This window comes from Panthera pardus, unplaced genomic scaffold (assembly GCF_024362965.1).
Source record: "Panthera pardus isolate Hobbes unplaced genomic scaffold, ASM2436296v1 HiC_scaffold_20, whole genome shotgun sequence".
Lineage (NCBI taxonomy): Eukaryota > Metazoa > Chordata > Mammalia > Carnivora > Felidae > Panthera > Panthera pardus.
In genome coordinates, this window is record NW_026526766.1 from 61998571 (window position 1) to 62023013 (window position 24443).

At 39.1% G+C, this 24443-nt stretch overlaps 1 protein-coding gene across 7 annotated transcripts in view; it reads left to right on the plus strand.

The window, feature by feature from the left end:
* The window catches only part of INVS (inversin), a 158199-nt gene that overhangs the window by 64968 nt on the left and 68788 nt on the right, over positions 1-24443 (plus strand). For 3 of the 7 annotated variants that reach the window (XM_053908126.1, XM_053908133.1, XM_053908127.1), the window contains exons 4-5: positions 15767-15940; positions 20100-20267. In XM_053908126.1, coding sequence (XP_053764101.1) covers positions 15767-15940; positions 20100-20267 — 342 coding nt within the window. Of the gene's footprint in view, positions 1-14565; positions 14702-14722; positions 15220-15766; positions 15941-20099; positions 20268-24443 lie in introns of those variants that run through there. The other 4 variants (XM_053908129.1, XM_053908131.1, XM_053908130.1 and 1 more) reach the window with 4 other exon arrangements.

The window sequence follows — 24443 nt, forward strand, 5'->3', positions numbered from 1 at the left end:
TCCAACTCAATACCCAAAAAACAAATAACCCAGTTAAGAAATAGGCAGAAGACATGAATAGACACTTTTCCAAAAAAGACATCCAGATGGCCAACAGACACATGAAAAGATGCTCTCAACATCACTCATAATCAGGGAAATACAAATCAATACCATGATGAGATGCCACTTGACACCTGTAAGAATGGCTAAAATCAACAACACAAGAAACCACAGGTGGTAGTGAGGATATAGAGAAGGGGAAACCCTCTTGCACTGTTGATGGGAATGCAAACTGGTGCATCCACTGTGGAGAGCAATATGGAGGCTCCTCAAAAAACTAAAAATAGAATTACCCTACAATTCAGCAATTTCACTATTATTTATCCAAAGGCTACAAAAAAATACAGATTTGAAAGGGTACATGCACCCCAGTGTTTATAGCAGCACTATCAACAATAGCCAAACTATGGAGAGAGCCGAAATGTCCATTGACTGATAATGGACACATATCATTATATATATCATTATATATATATATATATATATATATATATATATATATATATATATATATATATATAATGGAATATTACTCAGCCATTAAAAAGAATGAAATCTTGCCATTTGCAATGATGTGGATGGAGCTAGAATATATTAAGCTAAGTGAAATAAGTCAAGCAGAGAAAGAAAAATACCATATGATTTTACTCATATGTGGAACTTAAGAAACAAAACAGATGAACTCGTGGGAAGGGTGGTGGGGAAGAGAAGAGAGGGAAACAAACCACAAGAGACTCTTAATGATAGAGAACAAACTATGGTTTGACAGAAGGATGTGGTTGGGAGATGGGCCAGATGGGTAATGGGTAGTAAGGAGGGCACTTGTGATGAGCAGTGGGTATTGTATGTAAGTGATGAATCACTGAATTCTACTCCTGAAACCAATATGGCATTCTCTGTTAACTCACTAAAATTTAAATTTAAAAAAGGGAAAAAGAAAATACCTATTGTCCACATCAAAGAAATGGGCAAGGGGAATGAAATGGAGACACGGAGAAGTGCTAAAATATTGATGTTCCTAAGTCAAGATCCAGCTCAACTGTCATCTCCTTCATGAAGTCTTTCCTGATCCAACCCTTCCCCCTCCCCACAAAGTGCTGAAAGTACATCCTCTATCCAGCCTGCCTCTGTGGTCTGTTTTATTCCTCTTTATGTACTTACCCTTCCTTGCTTATACTTTTTATATTGTATATGAGTGTACATGTGTGTTTTAATTATTTTTTTAAACTTCCAAAACTCTACCTGAAACCATAAAACTCTTAGAAGAGAGCACAGACCGTGATCTCTCTGACATCAGCTATAGCAGCATTTTTCTAGATATGTCTCCTGAGGTAAGGGAAACAAAAGCAAAAATAAGCTATTGAGACTTCAAAATAAAAAACTTTTGCACGGTGAAGAAAACCATCAACAAACAAAAAGGCAACCTACTGAATGCAAGAAGATATTTGCAAATGATATATCTGATAAGGGGTTAATATCCAAAATATATAAAGAACTTTTATACCTCAACACAAAAAAACAAACAATCTTTTTAAAAAATGGACAGAGGACCTGAATAGACAGTTTTCCAAAGAAGACATACAGATGGCCAACAGACACATGAAAAGATGCTCAACATCACTCATTATCAGGGAAATGCAAATCAAAACCACAATGAGATATCACCTTATACTTGTTAGATTGGCTAAAATCAAACAGGCAAGAAATAAAAAGTGTTCACAACAGCCAAGATACTGAAACAACACAAGTGTCCATTGATAGATGAATGGATAAAGAAGTGGTACACAGACACATATACACACAATGGAATATTGCACAACCATAAAAAATGGTGAGATCTTGCCATTTACCACAACATGGGTGGACCTAGAGGGTGTTAGGCTAAGTGAAGTAGTTCAGAGAAAGACAAACATCATACGATTTCACTCATATGTGGAATCTAAAAAACAAGTGAATAAACAAACAAAAAGCAGAATGAAAGCTACAAATACAGAGAACAAACTGATGGTTGCCAGAGTGGAAGGAGGTGGAGGAATGGACAAATGGACCAAACGAAGGGAAGTGGGAGATACAGTCTTCCAGTTATGGAATGAATAAGTCATGGAAGTAAAAGATACAACCTAGGGAATAAAGTCCCTGGTATTGAGGTTGGGTTGTATGGTGACATGTGGTAGGTACCCATGGTGAGCACAGCGTAATACATAGAGTTGTTGGACCACCATGTTGTACACCTGAAACTAATGTAGCATTGTGTACCAAATATGATTCAAAAAAACACAAAAATTAAAACTTCCAAACATCTTACTCAGTGTTGGATACAGAATATTCATATAGTACATAACTAATATTGAATAAATGATTGAATCAGGTCAGCATTTCTTAATCTTGATATCATTTTTTTAATCACCTGCAAAGTATTGAAGAAGTAATAATTCCAAAGTCCCAGAAATTCTGGTTGCATTGATCTGGGATAGAACAGATGTTTTGTTTTCATTTGGGTTTTTCTATCGTTTGTTGTTTAAGCTTCTCAGAGTTGACAACTTCAACATTACATTCTTCTTTTAAACAATGGTTTAAAGTGTGGAATTCTAGACTGGCAGCACCAGCATCTCCCAGAAACTTGTTTGAAATGCAAATTCTTAGGCCGCACACCAGACCTAGTAAATGAAAACTCTGAGGGAAGACCTTAGCAATCTGTGTTTTCAAGTTCTCCAGTGATCCTGGTACATGCTAGAGTTAGAACTACTGACTTATGAAAAAATTAATGTTTTCCTACAAACAATATCAATTATGGGAAACAAAATGCATTTTACAATCATCCCAAAAGGTTGTGCTAATTTAAAGCACCACTCTAAATACAGAAGTGTACCTCACAAGCCCAACAGAATGGTACTTGTGGAAACACACATCACAACTTGTTATAACTGTTTTTTAACATTTATTTTTGGTATGACATGCTCAGTACTGAAGGGACTCATTTAAAAAATAGGCTATAATAGACAGAAGAAGCACCTGATGAATCCGGCATTGGATAAGGAAGCCTCAGAGTCAAGGATACCTTTGCATCATTTCTTCTGTTAGAGAAAAATGTGTGTGTGTGTGTGTGTGTGTGTGTGTGTGTGTGTGTGTGTGTGTGTGTGTGTTTGACAGCAACGTTTTCTCTTTCTGTTATGCTGTTTGACTGTGTGCCACTTGATAGCTCTGTCTATTCCTATGGAAACCAAGTTAGTGGATGGAGCCAAGCTTGGAGGAGGCACCGGGGAGAAATATTAGAAGAGTTCAGCCACAGAGCAACTAAAGATGTTGCCTTTCCTTCAGTCAAATCCTCTTTGAGAGCCAGAATCTGTTTCAAGCCAGGGAGATGTTCTTGGCTGATGTATTGTCTAGCTGCTCTGCCAGATGGATGAACATCTTAAACTGGAAAAACAACAAATACAGCTCCTATTCTGTCTTCGAAGTGCCATTCTTAGACTTTGCTCAGAGAATTCTCAAATAGCTTTTTAAAAATGTTTTAAAGTTTTGCTGAAGGTGGAAGGTTAGTGATGTTACCATCAAAGTTGTTGAAAAATTAGAAATTCTTAGCTATAAAGCGCAGTGTTTAGACTGGACTATCAGAAATTTACGGAAAGAGGGAGAATATCCGAAACTGGAGAAAAGCAGTTGCAGGTTTAATTTCAGTTCTAACACTCAGTGAATTCATGTCATTCAAAAACTTGGTTTTTGTAACTGTTTGCTTTCCTATAGAGTCAGGTTAAATGAAAGACCAAGAAACCAGAGTACAACAAGACACCTACATCAACTGAAATTAGAAAATGAGCCAAGTGAACAAGAATAATATGGAAGGGCCATTCTTTTCCAATCCACTTATACTCTATATTTGATGTGGTAGTTGTTTTTTATGGTCTAGAAAAAAGAACAGTATTGGATTGCATTGTACTGAGCTATTTATGTGGATATTTAAATTATGTTTACATTTCAGTTATATGTAGAGGTTCATTTTTCTAATTTTATGTACTTTAGTTTATGCCAGGAATTATTGCTTTGGAGAACAGTGGAAGCAGCTATTAATATGGATGATTCATAACCCTATATCTTGAATCTAGCCATCTCTTCCAATATTTAGAGCCATATATATCCTTTTCATTTTTTGCTAGACATCTTTATGTAGCTATCCCTCAGAATCCCCAAACCCCACATGTTAAAGAAAAATGGAACTCAAAATCTTCATTCCTAACCCTATTTTTCTTTCCATCTTTTCCATTGCTGACACTACTCTCCATCTTGTACCCATACGTGAGTCCTTATATATTTCACTAATCTGTCCTCTTATTTTCATTTAGCTCTCAACATTTCTATTCTGAATTGCTGTAGTAACCTTCTGACTGGTATCATTAAAGATCTGCCCCCCTCAAATTGATGCTTCACATGGCCTCCAGAGTATTTTTTTAAAAACACAAATCCACTCATGTCATTTCTTTCTTAAACTCTTCATTGGCTCCCCATCACCTACACAAGAAGTTTTAGACTCTTTCTCCTGCTGTATTAGACTTTCCGTTTTCTATCCCCTGCCCACCTCTCCAATCCTGTTTCAGTCCTTCTTATACCTCATTTCATATTACAATAACATAGAATTATTTTCAGCGTCTGAAATTTTACACAAGGTAAGAAGTTGGTCTGTTACTGTTTCATGGATGCTGACAATAGACAAGAGATTCCAGGGCCAGAGACAAAGAAGTTTGTTATTCACAGCATAGCAAAAAGCATCAGCACCTATACATTTACATTGATTTCCCTTACCCCTAAGAATAATGAGGGAGTTTCAGAAGGCCCAGATGGATGATATACACATAGTAGGTTTCCATCAGAACTGAGGGATCTACTGCTATAGTAAGCAGTAATTAAGCACAAAGGAAAATAATGACCTCATCTCTCAAGTTGATTGTTGCTAACACACCCCTGAGAACTTGTGTAAGTCAAAAATGATCAGGACTTTGGACTTTTGGCATAAGAACATGCAGAGATGATTAGGGTCCATGGTGAATTGCCTCTCCCAACAATCCATCACTTAGTCCTACATGTTCTTGACATAAGCATGCTATTCCATCAGTTACTCTGATTAATCTGACCAACAGAGCCTGAAAACAAATCTGTTTAATATGTCTCATATGACATTTAATTAATAGGACTCAAAGCAGCAGTATGAGAACAACCTGCAGTATTAATTCAACTATGCCCCCTCAGTGTCCTGGATTAAGTCAACTGTTAGTAAGGACCAGGGGAAACAATAGGTCTTACCTTATACAACCAGGATATACTCTAAGACTAGTCTATTATCTATTATGACTTAAGCAAGGGAGTTTGACCTGCTGATCTTTGGTGTGATTACCAATAAGTATAGGAAGCACCAGACGGACTAATGGAGGAATATTTCATGGCCCTTTCTCCCACTACATACAAACATAAAACCTGAAAAGACACAAGTCACTTTAGGTTAGGATTTGCTGTTAAACTTGGATCACCATTACTATGACTTGGCTAAGCCACATGGGCAGTATCACCAAGTAGTTGATTGTCATACATGGCATAACCCAAAGCTTCTCACACATCAGGAGAGACCTATGAATTTGTATCCATTAGGTTAAAATAAGGTTGAGCCAGTCCCTGTGTTTCTACATATACAAGGGGATCCACATTCAGGAGCTGCCATTGATGGTGTCAAGCACAGCAAAAGACTTCAGGACCATCCATGTCCACTTGGATTTTTCTATTTCATAGCACATGAATGGCAATGACAAACACAAGAAGCAGATCAGATTGCTATCCTCAGCTGCTCTTTGATTCAGGCAGCAAACAATATCCAGGATGCAGTACTGGATCCAGAGGACAAAAAGAGCAATAATTATCCTCTCCCTCCTTGCATCTACCAAGATCTAACGTATCCCCTTCCCAGGTGCTGAAGTGTTATCTCATCCAAATAGCTGTAAAATTAGGGTACCCCATTCAAATATCTATAACTCTTCACCTTTTCTCTAATTATCTACTACTTGCACCCATGTCCTTCATCTAGAAGGGTAGATACGGAACAAATTTACAGAGACTCATTATATCCCCCATCTTGGCCCATGTGGGCACTGTAAGGAAGACTTGGTAAACAGTGTACTCAATCAAGTGGTCATTTTGTACGTTGATGATCTATCAACGTTGTCCATCAAACAAATCTAGGTGGCTGAGCTAGAATTAAATTTGAATCTCCAAGTCCCCTTTTGGGTGGACTGCCATCCAGGGGCTGTACCAAAGCCAGCCTGAGATAGCTCTTAGGGAAAAGAAATAAGCATCATAACCAGGAGGGGCAAGGAAGAAAACCAAATATTCAAAATCGGTGTATATAGTCCCCACTCCTTTTGTTCTGATTATTTACCAGGTGACTGTCCTGAGGATATGAGCTCTTTCTAGGGGTGGCCACATTCAGTAGCCTAATTGCCTCTCTTAGGTGTGTGGACCAGGAGGAGGTAACAGGTAGAGTCAGAAATCTTTTAGAGTTTATTTTGAAGGCGGTCATGCCTGCTGTCAACAATTTCAAATTCTTAAGGGTGGTAGAGAGCATAGAATTCCCATCAAATACCTTAACTAGTGGCACATTGTTGGGTAGTCTTTGTAACAAAAGGTACACCGTAACGAGACTATGACAGTCAGATGGTCTGGAAATACCAAAACATGAAATAATTTAGTTTCAGTGCCTCAGTGGTGTGGCTGGTATAAGCTGATCAGACTGGCACAACAATACTATAACCTGAAAAATGTCAGCAATAGTGAAGCATGAGGTGACCATGAGAAGGAGTTATCAAAAGTCCTTGCAAGGAATAGGCAGGAGCAATGCCCTGTTAACATGGCCTCCTTCATCACACACACAAAAGTAGGCCTACATAGGGGAATATACAAGTCTGGTGTGCAGTGGTAGTTTCTACATCAAACACCTACCTTTTACTTTGAGCCTAGTCTATGATGATGGATTCATCGCTATGTTTAGTGCGGTGATGGATATAGATGGTAAATGGCCAATAACCTGGGCAAAGCAGCCTTATTCAGCAACCTGATTCCAGTTGGTCTTATAAGAGAATGAGCCCTTACTATGGGCATCTACATGAGTGACCCAAGCTGTTTAGTCGGCAGCCCCAGTTGTTTCCATAATTTGTAGCCACAAAGAGGGGTGTTTTTAATCCACCTCCATATATAGTCTTCCAGGTGGCAGATCAGATGACTGGAACATTGGCAACAACCCAAGGGGTAGTAAAAACATGCCCCTTCCTTAGGAGTATTGTCTCAGGTAAGAATGACGGCTTTCATTTCAGCCCACTGGGCTGACTTGCCCTTACCATAGTCAGTCTTCCAGAGTCAGCATTGAGGTTGGACTGTCTCCCAATGGACACCATCAGGTTTTAACTTAGCCAGATTATCAGTAAACCAGGCCAAGGCATTCAGAGGAACCTCCATGCATCAAGGGCACCATTAAGCCAGGAGCTTTGCTTCAGACAGTGACTACCTCTATACCTAGTGCTTTATCCTCATTGCCAGATAAATACAGCTACAGCCAGGATCAGGTACATGGTGCACTTGGCTCTGTGCTATTAGACAAGTCTTTGCATTTACTTTCACTTTTGAACAGCTGCTCATTCCTCGTTGTTCTCACCATTAGTTTCCACTTTAGGGAGCCCTTGGCTCAGCAGCCACAACCACGTTGCCTTCAGCTCACTGTCGCATTGTCATGCTAACATCTCTTCCTCTGCCTGCCCAGAGGACAGTGACCAGACACCAAGGCACCATTTGGGCAGCTTGTTTTAGTTCTACTTGCCACCACTGAGATTTGTTAACAGATAGGACAGTGGGATCTCTTACCTCCCCCACCTTGCCCATCACTTGGGTACCATCTCAGAGAGTCTTCTTGTCCCTGAACCTGGCCTGCAGGGCCCTTGTCCTTACTTTTCAAGCAAAATGTATCTTTGTCAGCATCCCTTCCTCATTGCCTGTACTGTTGAGGCTTGGATTTAATTTTGCCCTACTTTTTCCTTTAATGTGCCCTAACTCATTACAAGGCAGTAAGTTGCCCATACGTACCAGCAGAAGACACAAGACTACCAAAAGAGACAAAAAAAGCTTTATTACTGATGCCACAGTAACATGAGCATTTGCATGCTTACATCAGTTTCCCTTGCTCCCAAGGACTGTGGGAGAAACACAGAGGACCTAGGTGGATCCTGGGTGCACAGTGTGTTTGCATGACATCTGAGAAATGCTGAGTTTTGGGAATCCCCAGACTTTAGTGTGTGCTAAGAAGCCTGCTCCTTGTCTAATGTCCTGGAGGACATTAATGTCCTTTAAGATTGCTTGCTGCAAACCCAACTCTGAGGCACAGCCTAAGTAAAGAGGAGTCAAGACTTTGCATTCTTGGCATACCCAGTAAATACATGCAGGGACACTCAGGACCCATGGCAGATTGCTTCTCCCAGCACTCTTGTGGTATTTCCAAGACTCATTTGTGTCTGCAACCATTACAGAAAAGTTTGATGTAATGAGATCAGTGATATTTGTGACCTAAATACTTCCCAAAGATAGTGATTCTTTTTAAAAATTAATATTTTAAATGCCTTGAGGGTTTATAAATATATAATTATAGAGACATCATTGGACTTAATAACAACTCATGTTTCTATTATTTCCATTTCAGTTGTAAATAATGTATATTTTGGTACATAATATGATTAGATTTAGAATGAAATATGGCAGAATGCCTACCTTGCATCTGTATGTGCTATTTTATATACACATATATAGTTGTAATATTTTCCAGGACAAAATTATATACAAACCTATAAATGAACAGAAAAATGTAGTGAACATTTGTATACATAGTGAACAATTGTTTTCGATTCAACTACACTGAAAGTAAATATAAATGCTAAGGACACGGAACAAGAATGCAAAGATCATAATCGAGAAACATGCAGGTCCCAAACTACTATATTGGTTTGGGGAAATTATCTGTTCTCTTTGGTGTTTCAGGAGGGAAAGGGGCAGCTACAGGCAGGGTTAGCCAAGTCTTAAGCATTGGAGTCTATTAAAGTAATTGTTTCAACTGAAGAGGAAGCGAATAGCAAAGGTTCCAAGGAGCCAGATATAGAAAATATGGTAGCCATTTGGAGAAGAAATGTAGAGGTAGGGATTCAGAATGTTTTGAAGCTCAGCTGCCAGTAGTCTAGAAGTTAACGATTAAGGCACTTACCAGGAACAGGGAGCCATCTTGGAGAATATTTCAAATACTTCTGGCTCAGGAAGGCACTCCCTTTTTTCCCCACTAAGTGAGTGAAAAGTGGTCACATTAAAGCCAAGAAAGTACTTAGAATTGGGGGGTATTCTTTACCTTAATATGAAGCTATAGCTTTAGAGGAAGCTCTTAGTCTAGAGAAGTGGCAGGAGCAGGACAAAGATCAAGCCTCAGGACCAGGAAGACATCCCTCATATCGCTGGAGATGAGGCTGCAAAAAAGCATTCTAAGAACAGATTCTTAGTGCATTAGGAGCGGGTGTTAGCAGCTGTAAGGGTGAGAAAGGAGAGAGAGAGGAAGAGAGAGGGAGAAAAAAGAAAAACATAGCAAACAATCTTCTCTTTAAAATGAACCTGCAGGGGCACCTGGGTGGTGCAGTTTGGTTAAGTGTTTAACTCTTGATTTTGGCTCAGGTCATGATCTCACCAACCATGAGATGGAGCCCCCTGCTGGGCTATGTGCTGACAGCACAGAGCCTGCTTGGAGTTCTCACTCCTTCGCTCTCTGCCCCTCCCCTGCTAGTGCACACGCTCTCTCTCTTAAAACAAACATTAAGAAAAAATTTTTTTAATGTTTATTCCTTTTTGAGACACAGAGAGAGACAGCACACAAGCAGGGGTGAGGCAGAGAGAGAGGGAGACACAGAATCCAAAGTAGGTTCCAGGGTCTGAGCTGTCAGTACAGAGCCTGATGTGGGGCCTGGACTCACGAACCACAAGATCATGACCTGAGCTGAAGTCAGACGCTTAACCAGCTGAGCCACCCGGGAAACCCTAAACATTTTTAATGATTGAATGAATGAATGAATGAATGAGCCTGCAAACAAAAATTCCAAAATAAATGAAGAACTCTAATGCTAAGAAAGCTAGCAATATCATTATTCAGATCATGAATTCATTCCTAGCTGAAGAGCATAAACAAAGCAAAAAGACACTCCACACAAAGAGAAGATATTTGCAAAACCAACCAAGAATTAGTATACAGAATATGTAAATAACTCCTACAGATCATTAAGAAAAAGACAAAGAGCTAAATTGGGGAATGAGTAAACAACGCAAAAAGGCTATTCACAGAAAAAGAAGCAAATGGCCAATGAACATATAAAACCATTCCACCTCAGTCAGGGAAATGAAAATTAAATCCATGGCAAAACACAATTGTGTATCCATTTTACTAGCAAAAGTTAGCAAGTGTGACAAAACCAAGTGTGGCGAGGATGTGAAGAAATAAAAATTCTCATACATTCCTGGTGGGAATATAAATTGGACTAGCTGCTTTAAAGAGCACTTTCAACCCAGCATTACAGAAATTCTTGCACATTTACCAGGAGACGTAGAAGAAAATTGTCCAGACAGTATTGTCCACAATAGTGAAAAATGGGAAACATGCTAAATATTCCTCTAGAGAATAAAGAAATACAGTTATTTTCATATGACAAAATACTTTCTCTGGTGAAAATGTATGAACCAGAGCCACTTGGATAAATCTCAAAAAAGCACTGCTTTGAGTAAAAAGGTGGCAAGCGATCATACAGTACTATTTATATAAAGACTAAAAATATGTAAAACAATACTATGTAGCTTATGGGTACATATATGTGTAAGAAACAAATGTATTAAAGCATTCATTGGAATGAAAAACTCCAAATTCAGGATAGTAGTCTCTAAAGAGGGAGAATTGGAGAGGGCCACAGAGGGATCATGAACCGTATCGGTTCTGTTTTATTTCTTAAAAATAAAAAATCTAGGGATACCTGGGTGGCTCAGTAGGAGAGCATGCAACTTTGGCTCGGGCCATGATCTCACAGTTCATGAGTTCAAGCCCCATATCAGGCTCTCTGCTGTCAGTACGGAGCCCACTTTGGAGACTCTCCCCTCTCTCCCTGCCCCCTCCCCCGTTCATTCTCTCTCTCTCTCTCTCTCTCTCTCTCGAATGTGAACCTTAAAAAATAATAATAAATTGAGAATCTGAAGGAAAATATCAAGGCATTTCACTCAAAACTCCCATATTATTGTTATCAAGATTAACTGACTATATGCTTTTTCTAAAAATGGAGCCTATTTTAGAGAACTGGACAGACAAAAAAAATATATAAGGTTAAAAGTCACATTTTGGATTGATTTATTTCCCAGATTCCTTTTAAGTGTGTTCTCCAGGTCAGAGAACTTTTTTATCCTCTTTTACCCTTTTAGATATTGTAGTCCTTTTCCTGCATTTGGGGGAAATCCAAATGTCATAATCATTTACATCACAGACAAAAGAAGCTCCTGTTAATTATGGGAAGATTAAGATGAGGATTATGGCTACATAGCAAAACAAAACATCTTATTCAATGTTTCAGAGACATTAGTAAATGTTTTCTCACTTCGGTGGCGTAACAGATCAGATCAGATCAGGGCTAATGTCCTTTTGGTGACTAAATCAGGACATTCTCTAACTTCAGCTCTCTCAACTTGTGCTCATTACCATCAGTTTTTTTTTTAATATTTATTTATTTTGAGAGAGAGAGAGAGAGAACGCACACACAAGCAAAGGGAAGGGCAGAAAGAGAGGATAGAGAGAATTGCAAGCAGGTTCCGCACTGTCAGCACAGAGCCCGACATGGGGCTCGATCTCACGAACCATGAGATCATGACCTGAGCCAAAATCAAGTTGGATACTTAACTGACTGAGCCACCCAGGCGCCCCCCTACCATGAGTTTTCTTAGGAACATATACTCTATTATCTCCTGCACTCTTATACTATTTCCTATTCAGTCAGAAATTATAAAAACAGATCCCAAAACAGTGTTCACCTGAGGATTAAGTTCTGTGTGCCCCTAAGAGATGGTGCTAAATGATTAACTCCAAATCCTCCTTATTCTTGCATTTAAGAATAAACCTGAAAACTTAAGAAGTCTGAATTTTAAGCAATATTAAGGAAACATTTAAACATTGTGTTTGTTTGTTTTTTATTGAGAGGGCTTTATAGGAAGCAAAGTTGTCTAGGATAGGGGTCCCCAGTCATAACAACCTTCAGAAGGTTATCAAATTAGCTTCCTGTTTCGAACTGGTATCTTCCCCTTTTCCACTGACACTAGAAATATTCTCCTGATTTTAGTTCTTAGAGTTCTCTGCTGCCTCTGCTCATCCTCAGAATTGAGTTTGCATGCCCTGGGCATCTAATAAATGCTTGTTCATGAGACCAGGAAGTTGATGGTGGTCCAAATGGATTATAGTGTTTCCAGTCCCAGCATTTATAGATAATATCTGTTGTGCCTCTGCCTTTGGGAAGAGAAGCTGACATCTCCCCAGGGTTCCCGCAGATTTCCTACTGGGTACACCCTTATTGGTCCTGTGTCATCATTCTCTGTAGGCAGAGTACAGGCATCTTTCTCAATGTAAAAAAAAAAAAAATCAGAAGATCACTATTTATGACATCCCAATTATTTCCACTTTTACTTGTCCCTAACCTTGGTTTTCTCCACACTTCTCTAGCTGAAGTGTATATGCTATGTGTGGTCAGATCTTTCTATCTATATGCTGTCAATCATGGGCCATTCTTGTTTCTACTTGATTAGCTATATTTTGTTGCCTCCTCCACATTGGAAAACTGTTCATAATAAAACCAGCAAACATTTACTAAGCATTTACTTTGTGCACTGAGTACAAATATGATCTTTATCATTTCATATGCACAATAATCTCAGGTACTCCATCCCTGTTTTGCAGATGAGGAAATAGAGGCACAGGAAGATACTTTATTTCATCTGTAAAACCTTTCCATGATACTTCTGTGAGGAGCAAATACGTCCTAGAGCTTTGTCATAAATAAAGCTTAGTGTAAACGTTTCACTCTTGCCTGCTTTATAACAAGACTCAATGAGTGTTTTTTGAGGGGTGAGTAAATAAATGTTATTACCTAGTGCATCATGTTTTCTATAGGTAGAATCCCCAGAACAATGTAAGGTGTAAATACACAAAGCACTGTGTCTGTAAGTCAGTAGTCACCCCCACCTATATACTCTTGTTTCTTTCTTTTTCCTTCCCCTTTCCTCTGGATTCCAGAATCAAGATGATTGTCTGATTGAATATCTTTAAAAGGTCGTGATGAATTATTCTGTAATATTTGAAATGTTATACTCAGAAAGGTCATGCTTTATTTTTTGGTAAGAAGTACCACATAGATTTGTTTCTCCTGGGCACCATTTCTTTCTTCAAAGAAAAGATGGCAAGAGATTTAGAGCAGGGTGCCCTCTTGAGGAAGTTTTAGCACCTTACTTCTCAAAAGCTGGCACTAGATGACATGAGAAAGCCTGATGAATGATGCTCAAATAAACAAAACATTAAAAAGGAAGAGTAACCAAATACCAGACATCTGAGAATTAAGATTCTTAACTGTTAATGATCTAATATAGCAACATTAAGAATTTGTAAACAAAAAGAGAAACCTCTGGAAGGTATTTTTTTAATTAATTAATTAATTAATTTTTTAATTTACATCCAAGTTAGTTAGCATATAGTGCAATAATGATTTCAGCAGTAGATTCCAGTGATTCATCACCTAGGTATAACACCCAGTACTCATCCCAACAAGTGTCTTCCCTAATGCCCCTCACCCATTTAGCCCATCCCCCCACCCACTTTATTTCCTCTGATTTACTCAGTCCTTCAAGTAATCACCTATGTTGTGCCAGCAGCTAGCCAAGCACCGTGCCCAGTAAAACACAGTCTCTGCCTTCATGAAGCTTACAGCTCGTGAAGGAGATCACAGGGAAGGGAAATAAACAAATGTAAGTAACTACAAACTTAGCAAAGTACTATGAAGGAAATGGAAAGGTACTAGAATGAAGCACAACAAAATAAGTTCCATTAGGGTGGTCAAGGAAAGCCTCTCTGAGAGGAAATAATTGAGCTGAGTCACTTTGCTTTTTGGTCCATTCCAAGTCTGCCCATCTAATATAGACAGCCTGATGGACACTTTTTTAGCCTCTGATTCTTATCTGTGGCCCAGCCCTTGAGCTGAGTTGACTCCTATCTCTGTCCCTGTGGGTATGAGCAGGGAACCATCATCCTTCTGCACCTCATTGTCTCCCTAGCTGGTCCCTTTGCCTTAGAGCCTCACATTCATCACAATGGGGGGAGGGGCTGTTTAACTCATAAATATTTTCTTACTAATACTCATAGCCACTCACAGTAGAATATCAATACATTATAATGCTAAAAAAAACCACATTTCCAACAATATTAAGGATGTAGAGGATCTCAGAAGATGAAAAGGACAGATAACCCTGACTGCCATTCTGCTTTGAATAGGGAGAGATAAACAGGCATGAAGCAGGCAGAGAACTTGACTATGTCGTACAGTTGCGTTATATTGACTTTCAAATATCTGTGGTACCAAGCAAACTGAAGGCTCCAACCAGAATTGGAAATATGAAACTATATCTCAGGAAGGAGCTCCAAAGGACAATTTTTTGAGGGTTTTGTTTGGTTTCAAAGCTACCATATTACACACACACACGGTTGACCTGGATCCCCACCAGTGGATTGCTCTAACCCCTGTAGCTAAGCTGCTTTCTCTGAATGGGTTGATTGTACCAGATTGGAGGGTTTAACTGCTGTGGAGAGTACTGCCTGCAAGTGGATGGCCTCCAGTGACTTCTAGGTTGGTGTTTAGGTGACCAGATGCATCTGGGACCCAAATTCCGAACAAGATTCATCTCTCTCAGTTGTACCTCTACGTAGCTCTGCAAGAAAACTAACCACCTACTTTATACTTTAGTAACCAGATGACCGTGAACAAAATGTTCAACCACTGTGAATCTCACCTCCCTCACCTGTAAATTGGGATTTTAAATCTCTGATCATTTCGCAAGGTTATTATACTTTGAATATAAATAATAGGTGCTGTATGGGTCAGAATGTGCTAGTATATTCTTTGCTGCTACTGGATAGCAATTTGGAAAATACACCAAAAACTGTATAAACTCCTTTGGCACACTAAATTGATTCCTGATCATTTATTCTTATGAAAAAATTAAGGAAAACTATGTGGAAATAAATGTACATTGTATCATATTCTATAAAAGAAAATACTGGAAATTAGAATGGTTCAATAAATGAAACGTTGACCAGCTATTTAAACTATTGTAAACTATATGCATGCAGTGTAAATTATATGCATATAGGAAGTGGTTGGAAGGGAACTTTCATAGTAAAACAATTGATAGAGTAGTGGGATTTTAAGTATTTTTCCTTTGATCAATTGATATATCTGAATATTTTTACGCTAGCAGAATAATTAAACTACTTAAAACATTTTAAAATTTAGAAAATGTCTTGGCCCCAAACTAAATTTCTTCTTACTGTTTCTTTCTTTTTATTTATTTATTTATTTATTTATTTATTTATTTATTTATTTAGGGAAATTATCGTTTCATGAAACTCTTACTTACACGCAGAGCAAACTGGATGCAAAAGGATCTGGAAGAGATGACTCCTTTGCACTTGACCACTCGGCACAAGAGCCCCAAGTGTTTGGCGCTTCTGCTGAAGTTTATGGCACCAGGAGAAGTGGATACCCAGGATAAAAACAAGGTAAGGGAGAGGGGGTGCGCCTGGGTGCCTCATTCGGTTAAGGGCCCAACTCTTGGTTTCAGCTTCGGTCATGATCTAATGATTGCGTGAGTTCAAGCCCCGCATCGGGCTCTGTGCTGATGGTGCGGCACCTGCTCAGGAGTTTCTTCCTCCCTCCCTCTCTGTCTCTCCCTCTCTCAAAATAAATAAATAAACTTAAATTTAAAAAAAAAAAAAGGTAAGGGACTGCCAAAATCAGGAGGCAAATTAAGAGCAAAAAGCAAATTCACATCCTTTTATGATGTGAAAGCTCAAGGAAGAACTACTGCTCCTACACATTGTGGAATGTGTTCTAGTCTTCATACTCCCCAGTGAAAAATTTCATTTAAATTCTGCCATTTTATCCTCCTACCAACCGTGTGTGGTAGGTAGTATCATCTCCTTTTCACAGATGGGGAAACTGAAGCTCAGGAAGATTAAAATTCTGTCTGAGATCCAAGAGGCAAGAGTAGAATTCAACCCAGGCCTATCTCCAAACCCCAATATTTGACAGCTAGTAGCGATAGTTACCAAGGGTGAGTTTCCTTCTGGCCAAATGCCTGGGGCAATGTAGTAAGTGCACAGTGGTATAATGGTCTGGGCTTTAGCGTCAGACTTCTTGGGTTTCAGTCTAGAAGCCACTAGTTACTTGTTCTGTGCCTTTGGGCAAATTTTCTTAACTCCTCTGCTCTTCCATTTTCTCATATGTGAAAAGGGGATGATAGGGTTGTTGAAGATAAAATGAGGTATATAAATATATATAGGGTTAAACCCATATAAATAGCGTTTAACACAATTCCCATAGCATCGTAATAAAATAACTCTCAATAAATGTTAGCTATACAATAAATATTATTCATTTCATTTTGGCTCTGACATCTGCTCTGGCACTTGTTGCCAGGATCAGTTATCCTCCCGGATCTTGAATTTTAACATACTGAACACGCCAGCCACTGTTTTGACCAATGCTTTGATCGTTCTTTACAGGAAATAAAAATGTGGTGTTCAGTTAGACAAGTGCAAAAATCCTCTTCCTTTCCACGAAGCACCGAATCATGGAGTTCTTGCTACCTTCAGCACGCCCATATGTGATTAAAACTCTTGGGATTAAACCCGCTGGGCTCATGTCCAGTGACCCTTACACTGCCCTTCACAGGCTCTTCCTGTAGTTTTCAGAATTTGTTTACCCATGACTCACATAACCCTGCATTCTGAAATCAACTCTGACCTTATTTTACAACTACTGTAAACCAGTATTATTCCTAACTCACACCATGTTTGTAGTGCTAATATTTCACTGAAAAAGCACTTTGATCAGTCCACAAAGCCCCATGAATCACTTACCAAGGCACAGATGTCTTCAGGCACCATGATGTCTTCCTCAGAATCTTCTAGGAACTCCCTGCTATTGTCCAGTACTTGTCTGTTCTGTTACTGAACAGGGATGGGAGGTAATCTGGCCAGACAGATGGAAAACAGATCTGCAAGGTCCAGGCAGGCACAGAGACGAGAACAGGACAAAAGCCCAAAGCAACGATTCTCAAACTGACAGGAAGGATCCGTTGTTTGTTTGTTTTTCTAATTTACGCTTTTCACAGACCCAAAGTTTTGTATCATGTATTTAAACTGAACAACGTAAAACCCCCATGAGATAACACTTCACACGCTTTCGGATGGACTATCATTACCAAAATAGAACATAACAAGCGTTGGTGAGGATGTGGAGAAATTTGAACCCTGTGCAGTGCTGGTAGGAATGTAAGACGGTGCAGCCACCATGGAAAAAAGGATGGCAATTTCTCAAAAAATTAAACATGGAACTACCCCATGATCCAACAGTTCCACTTCTGGGTATCAACCCAGAAGAGCTAAAATCAAAAATGTGAGCAGATATTTATACACCCATGTTCATAGCAGCATTATTCACAGTAGGAGAATGATGACCACAATCCCAATGTCCGTTGATGGATGGTTAGAGAAACAAAATGCAGTCCATGCAAGGGAATATTATTCAGCCTTAAAAAGGAACAAAATTCTGACACACGCTACAACATGGATGAATTTTGAAGACATTATGCTAAGTGAAAGGCTGGGAACAGGTGGAAATTGGGAATTACTGTTAAATGGGTATGGAGTGTAGTTTAGGAAGGTGAAAAGGTTCTGGGGGTGGAAGGCGCCGAAGTTGCACAGCTTTGGGAATGTGCTTAATGCCATTGCACTGTACATTTAAAAACAGTTAAAATGATAAATTGTGTTATGTACATTTTATCACAGTAAAAAAATAATAATTACTAGAAAAAAATTGCTTAAAGATGTAGAAAGTACAATCCCAAACTTTGTACTATTAGATCCAACAGATCTAGTGTTACCTTTCAGTAAACATATTCAGAGCAAACATAATATAACAAAAGAATTACAGAAACTGTATATGTTGTTTATTGAAAATGTGGCTATAGGGGCACCTGCCTGGCTCAGTGAGTAGAGCATGAGACTTTTGGTCTTGGGGTTGTGAGTTCAAGCCCCACATTGGACATAGAGCCTACTTAAAAAAAAGAAGAGGGGCACCTGAGTGGCTCAGTCGGTTGAGCGTCCAACTTCAGCTCAAGTCGTGATCTCACAGTTCGTGAATTTGAGCCCTGTGTCAGGCTCTGCGCTGACAGCTCAGAGCCTGGAGCCCGCTTCTGGTTCTGTGTCTCCCTCTCTGTCTGCCCCTCTCCCGCTCACGCTCTCTCTCTCAAAAATAAATAAGCATTTAAAACAATTAAAAAGAAGAAGAAGAAAAAGAAGAAGAGGAAGAAGGAAGAAAATGTAGCTATAGGAAATTATTTTCTATTATATTTGTGACTATTTTTGTTCTACAGTCATTACTAAATAAAAAGTAATGAGTGACTCTTCGTATTAAATGCCTGTAGGTGCACTGTACGTAAATTCCACATATGTCAACAGTTAAAGTTTTTAGTGTAGCAAGTGAGCTTGGTTCCTACTGGCGAATGATCTGATTCTAGACTGGATTGATGATACTGCTGTTCATAAGAGATAATGTACAGCCCAACCATTTCTTTGTGTTTGCTCAGTGACTCTTTTAATACAGAGACCAGTCTTACTGTGGTTTGTTGATGAGAACGGCAGAGGGGATTTTAAAGCAATGCCAACAAGTTCAGGATGTTCATTTAAAAAAAATCTTTTTCCACGTTTATTTATTTTTGAGAGAGAGAGAGTGTGTGAGTGCATGAGTGGAGGAGGGGCAGAGAGAGGGGGAGTCAGAAGTCAGAGGGGGGAGTCACAGCAGTCTCCAGGCTCTGAGCTGCCAGCACAGAGCCTGACGCAGGGCTTGAACCCACAAACCGTGAGATCATGACATAAGCCCAACCAACTGAGCCACCCAGGTGCCCTTATTTCTTTCTCTAAGGAAGCTCCACGCCCAGTGCGGAGCTCGAGGTCATGACCCAAGATCAAGAGTTGCATGCTCTTCCTGCTGAGCCCGCCAGGTGCCCCAACAGGATGTTCGCTTTTAACTTTTATCCAAAATAAAGCCAATATCGCTGTATTTGCAACATGTATCTTAACATCAGTAGTAAGTCTAACAATTTATCCTATAAAATTATAGTTAAATTTAAATTTGTACTTTGATATAAGAAATGGATTCCAAATCCATGATTTCCTATGCATGGATCTTCTTTTTGATAGATACTGAAATTCAAAACATTCTATCAAATTCTTAAAATGCTTGGTGCGATATCAAGATTGTTACTTACTTTGTTGATAGTTATTCATAAACCACCGGCCTGCTTTTCTTTTTCTCAGTATTACCACTGATTAGTACCTGATGACGTAAATGCCTGTCATGATTAAGAGGTCAGACTGCCTCTTCAGACTGCCTCTTCAGACTGCCTGGATTTAAATCTCAATCCGGCCGCTTACTACCTTCATACCCCTGAGCAGAGCACTCATCCACCTTGTGCTCCCTTTCCTCATCAATCACATGAGGAATCAAGAGTACTCATTGCCTAGAGTTATCACGATGACTATATGAGGTAAAATACAGAAAGCTCTTACAACAGTGCCCGTCACACAATAAAAGCTTGGGGGAAATCTGTTGTGTTACTGTTGCTGTGTTTCTGAGCCTCTCGCGATTTTGCAGCAAACGGCTCTACATTGGAGTGCCTATTACAATAACCCGGAGCACGTGAAGCTGCTCATCAAGCACGATTCCAACATCGGGATCCCTGACGTCGAAGGCAAGATCCCACTTCACTGGGCAGCTAACCACAAAGATCCCAGTGCTGTTCATACGGTGCGATGCATCCTGGTGAGTACGGTGGTGCTGCTGGCCCCGGGTGGCCTTGCTGACAAACAACTTTTTTGTTATGAAATAGCCAGTATACGAAAGCGTATATACGACACACAAACAAATTATGAACCAGAAGAAACAAAACAGACACGTGAACCCATCACTCAAGAAATAGAACACGGTAGTGCTGCTATGCTGCTATTTAAGACCACACAGAATTTCTGACATGCCAGTTTCCAAACACATCCTCTCTACTTAAGCCACACTTGCCCTGTCCCCCATCAACTACTCTCCTGAATTTGTATTTATCCTTCCCTGGCTCTGTTTTATACTTGCGCCTATTAAACACTGCGTAGAGATATCTGTAAAATGCTTGTAAGACATAAAGAATACAAGGGGCACCTGGGTAGCTCAGTCCATGGAGCGCCCAACTCTTGATCTCAGGGTCATGAGTTCAAGCCCTGTGTTGGGCATGGAGCCTACTTTAAAAAACAAAAAAGTTGTAAAGAATATAGAAACCACAAATATTCATGTACTCATCTCTGAGCATAAGAACAAGTACATTAACCGTTACCTTTGAAGTTCCCTGGGTACCTCCCAACACCATTCTGTTCTTCCCCTTTCTGAGAGGCAGCCACTATCCTCAATGTCGTGTTTAAATTCCTGATTTTCATTATAGTTTTACCACATACATTCGTATCCCTAAACACTACATTGTTTCATTTTTGATGCTTTTGAATTCTGTATACATGGAATCACATTGAATGTATTCTTTTGCAACATGCTTTTCTTGCTCAATATTATGCTGGTGATTTTATGTATGTTGCTGTGTATACCTGTAATATATTATTTTTTGCCATTATGTAGTATTCTATATTTTCTGAATAAGCCATACATTATTCAGTTATTCACAGACATTTGGAACTATTTCTATTTTTTTTGCTACTTAAAAATAGTGCTGCTTTATGGGGTGCGTGGGTGACTCAGTCAGTTGAGTGTCCAACTCTTGGTTTCGGTTCAGGTCATGATCTCACAGTTTCGTGAGTTCGAGCCCCATGTCTGGCTCTGTGCTGGCAGTGCAGAGCCTGCTTGGGATTATCTCTCTCTTCCTCTCTCTCTGCTCTTCTCCGACTCATGCTCTTTTTCTCTCAAAATAAATAAATAAACTTAAAAAAATAAAAATAATACTGCTTTTATTTAAAGTGATTTCTATAGCCAGCATGAGGCTTGAACGTGAGTTCAAGGGAGATCAAGGGTCGAGTGCTCTATTGACTGAGCAGTCAGGTGCCCCTGAACTTTTATTATTTTTTGTTAGTGTACCTAAGACGTATGTTTAACTGGTAGTTGCAGGTACATGGAAATGCAGTTGATATTTTTGTTCATTGAATATGAATCTAACCAACTTGCTTATTAATTTTTATTACTTTCTTATTAATTTTGAATATTTATCAGTGGATTCTTTGAGGTTTCTAATCAGTGCTTCTCAAATTCCAGCTTATAAGCTATGGTAGTCTAATATTTAGTCCTATTTGCTTGTAACACACAAATTAGACTTTAAAAGATAATATTCTTTTGTATATGCAATAGTTATTTCTACCTGCATGTTAACTGATTCCTTTGCTCTGCATTTCTCCTTGAATCTCAAGTTTTCCTTCTGGAGTTAATATCTTACTTCCTGAAATATAATTCTAAGAACTCCCTTTAGGGATCTACCTTTAGGGTAGATGTATTGGTGGTGAATGCTCTCTGCTCTTAAGAATATCTACATTTCAGTGCGTCTGGGTGGCTCAGTAGGTTAAGCATCTGACTCTTGATTTGGGCTCAGGTCATGATCTCAGGGTTTGTAAGATTGAGCCCCATGTCAGGCTCTGCGCTGAGAGAGAAAGCCTGCTTAGGATTCTCTCTCTCCCTCTCTTCCTGCCTCTCCCCTGCTTGTACGCATGCTCTCTCGCTCTCTCTCTCTCTCAAAACAAATAAACATTTTTAAAAAAGGAATGTCTACATTTCTACCATGCTCTCGAATGTATAATTTTTCTGTATACACACTTCTAAGTACTTCTTTTTCTCTACTCTTTCAGGCTTTTCTGCTGCCTTCTGCCTTTCATTGTTCCTGTGGAGCATTCTGTATTGGTGTAAATGTCATTGCTTTAGAGATTATTTATCTTTTCTCACAGGCTGCTTTTACATTCTTGTCTGTGTGGCATTCTGCAGTTTCACTACAGTGTGTCCGGTGGGGGCGGGGGGAGGTTCTTTTGTTTGGGGGGTGGTTTTTTTGTTTGTTTTTTGGTGCATTATTTTGGTTTTGGGTTTTGGGGTGTTTTTTGTCATGTTTGGTGTATACTATCAATTCATGTCCATTCCGGAAAATATATAGCTATTATCTCTTCCAATATTACTTCTCTTGGGGTACCTCGGTGGCTCAGATGGTTAAGCATCCGACTTCAGCCAGGTCATGATCTCGTGGTTCGTGAGTTCGAGCCCCACATTGGGCTCTGTGCTGACAGCTCAGAGCCTGGAGCTGCTTCGGATTCTGTGTCTCCCTCTCTCTCTGCCCTTCCCCCACTCACACTCTCACTCTGAAAAAATGGATAAACATTAAAAAAATTAAATATTACCTCTCTTTCATTCTCTACACTCTTGCCTTTATGGTCCCAGTTACACATATTTTAGACATTTTTATTTTATTCTCCATGTCTCGTCTGTTTTACCTTCCATCTTCTTGCCATATTCTGGGTAATTATATCAAACACGCTTTCCAGTTTACTCAGCCTTTCTTCACCTGAGTCCACTCTCTCGTTTGCCCTATTCATTGCTCAATCCTATATTTTTACATCTAAAAGTTCTTTTTGTTGTTTCTTGTTTTTTAAGTCTGCCTCGTCATTTTGATAGTTTTTTTTACCTTATTCACCTTTTATTTCATTTTTAATTTTTTTACATGTTCATAGATAGTTATTTTATATTCTGTATGTGTCAACTCCAGTATCTGGAGTCCTTGGAGGATACTTGTCACTCATCGTATCTTGTTTCCTCACAGATTTGGCTTTTTTTTTTTTCCTTGTAAACACATCTTAGTCCTTTGGAGACTCAAAGGCCTAAAATGCCACCATGGTAAAATTCTACTACTTTTTTTGAAGTGTTTAAAATACCTTTCATACTTTTTTTTTATATATATATAAAATAGGATGACCACACAGGCAACTCTAAACTTGTGTGGCCTTTCAGAGAGTTCTCAGGTTGGGGCAGGAAGGCTTGGCTTTGGCTGTGACCTAATCTAAGAAGGGATATGACCTTGAGTGAAGCAACTGTCTTTAGCTGAAGCAATTGTAAAAGTCTGACAGTTGAGGGTCATCTGCTGGCAGCACTCACAGCAGCTAGGGAAATAAATCCTTTATTCTTGAAAGGGGACCTCGCAGTAGATACAAAGACCTAGGAGAAAAATGAGTAAATGTGAACTGTCAATTCAAACAGACCAGCCAATAAGCATATGATAAAACGCAACCTCATTCATAAAATAAATAAAATTAAAACATCAGCAAAATGCTTGCATTCCTGTAAGGGGGGAAAAAATGTAGTAAGCTTGATAATACCAAAGGGTTAATTTGTGCCAGCATGTGGGGAAATAAAAACTTTTACACATTGTCCTGGATGTGTTAATTAGTGTAACCATTTGGAGAGGAGTTTGATAATACGTAATTGATAATGTAAATATCCTTGTACCCAGAAAGTCCCCTTCTAGGTGTCTGGGCTAGAGGAAAATCTCACACATGTGCTACAAAGGGACATGTAAAGGAAGCATGTTCATTGCAGCATTATTGTTAATAATGGAACAACTGTAAATAACCTAACTGTCCCTCACAAGAAGAATGGATAAGTAAATTGTGGCTTAACAAATGAACTAGTATCAACATGGACACCCAAAAGTATAGTGTTGAAGGAAAAAAACTGCCAAAGGATATACATAGTATAAACTCAGAGGTATAAATATTGAAAGCACACATATATAATTTATGTATTGTTTATGGATGCATACATATGGAACAAAAGTATAAAACATACAGCTTTAGCCGAATCCATAACAGGTACAAAAGTGCATTAGGCAATATATTGACACCTATTTAATCTGGATAGTCAGTAATGGTACTTATTATATCTTTTCTGCATTTTTTATAGTTAAACATGACAAGAAATTTTTAA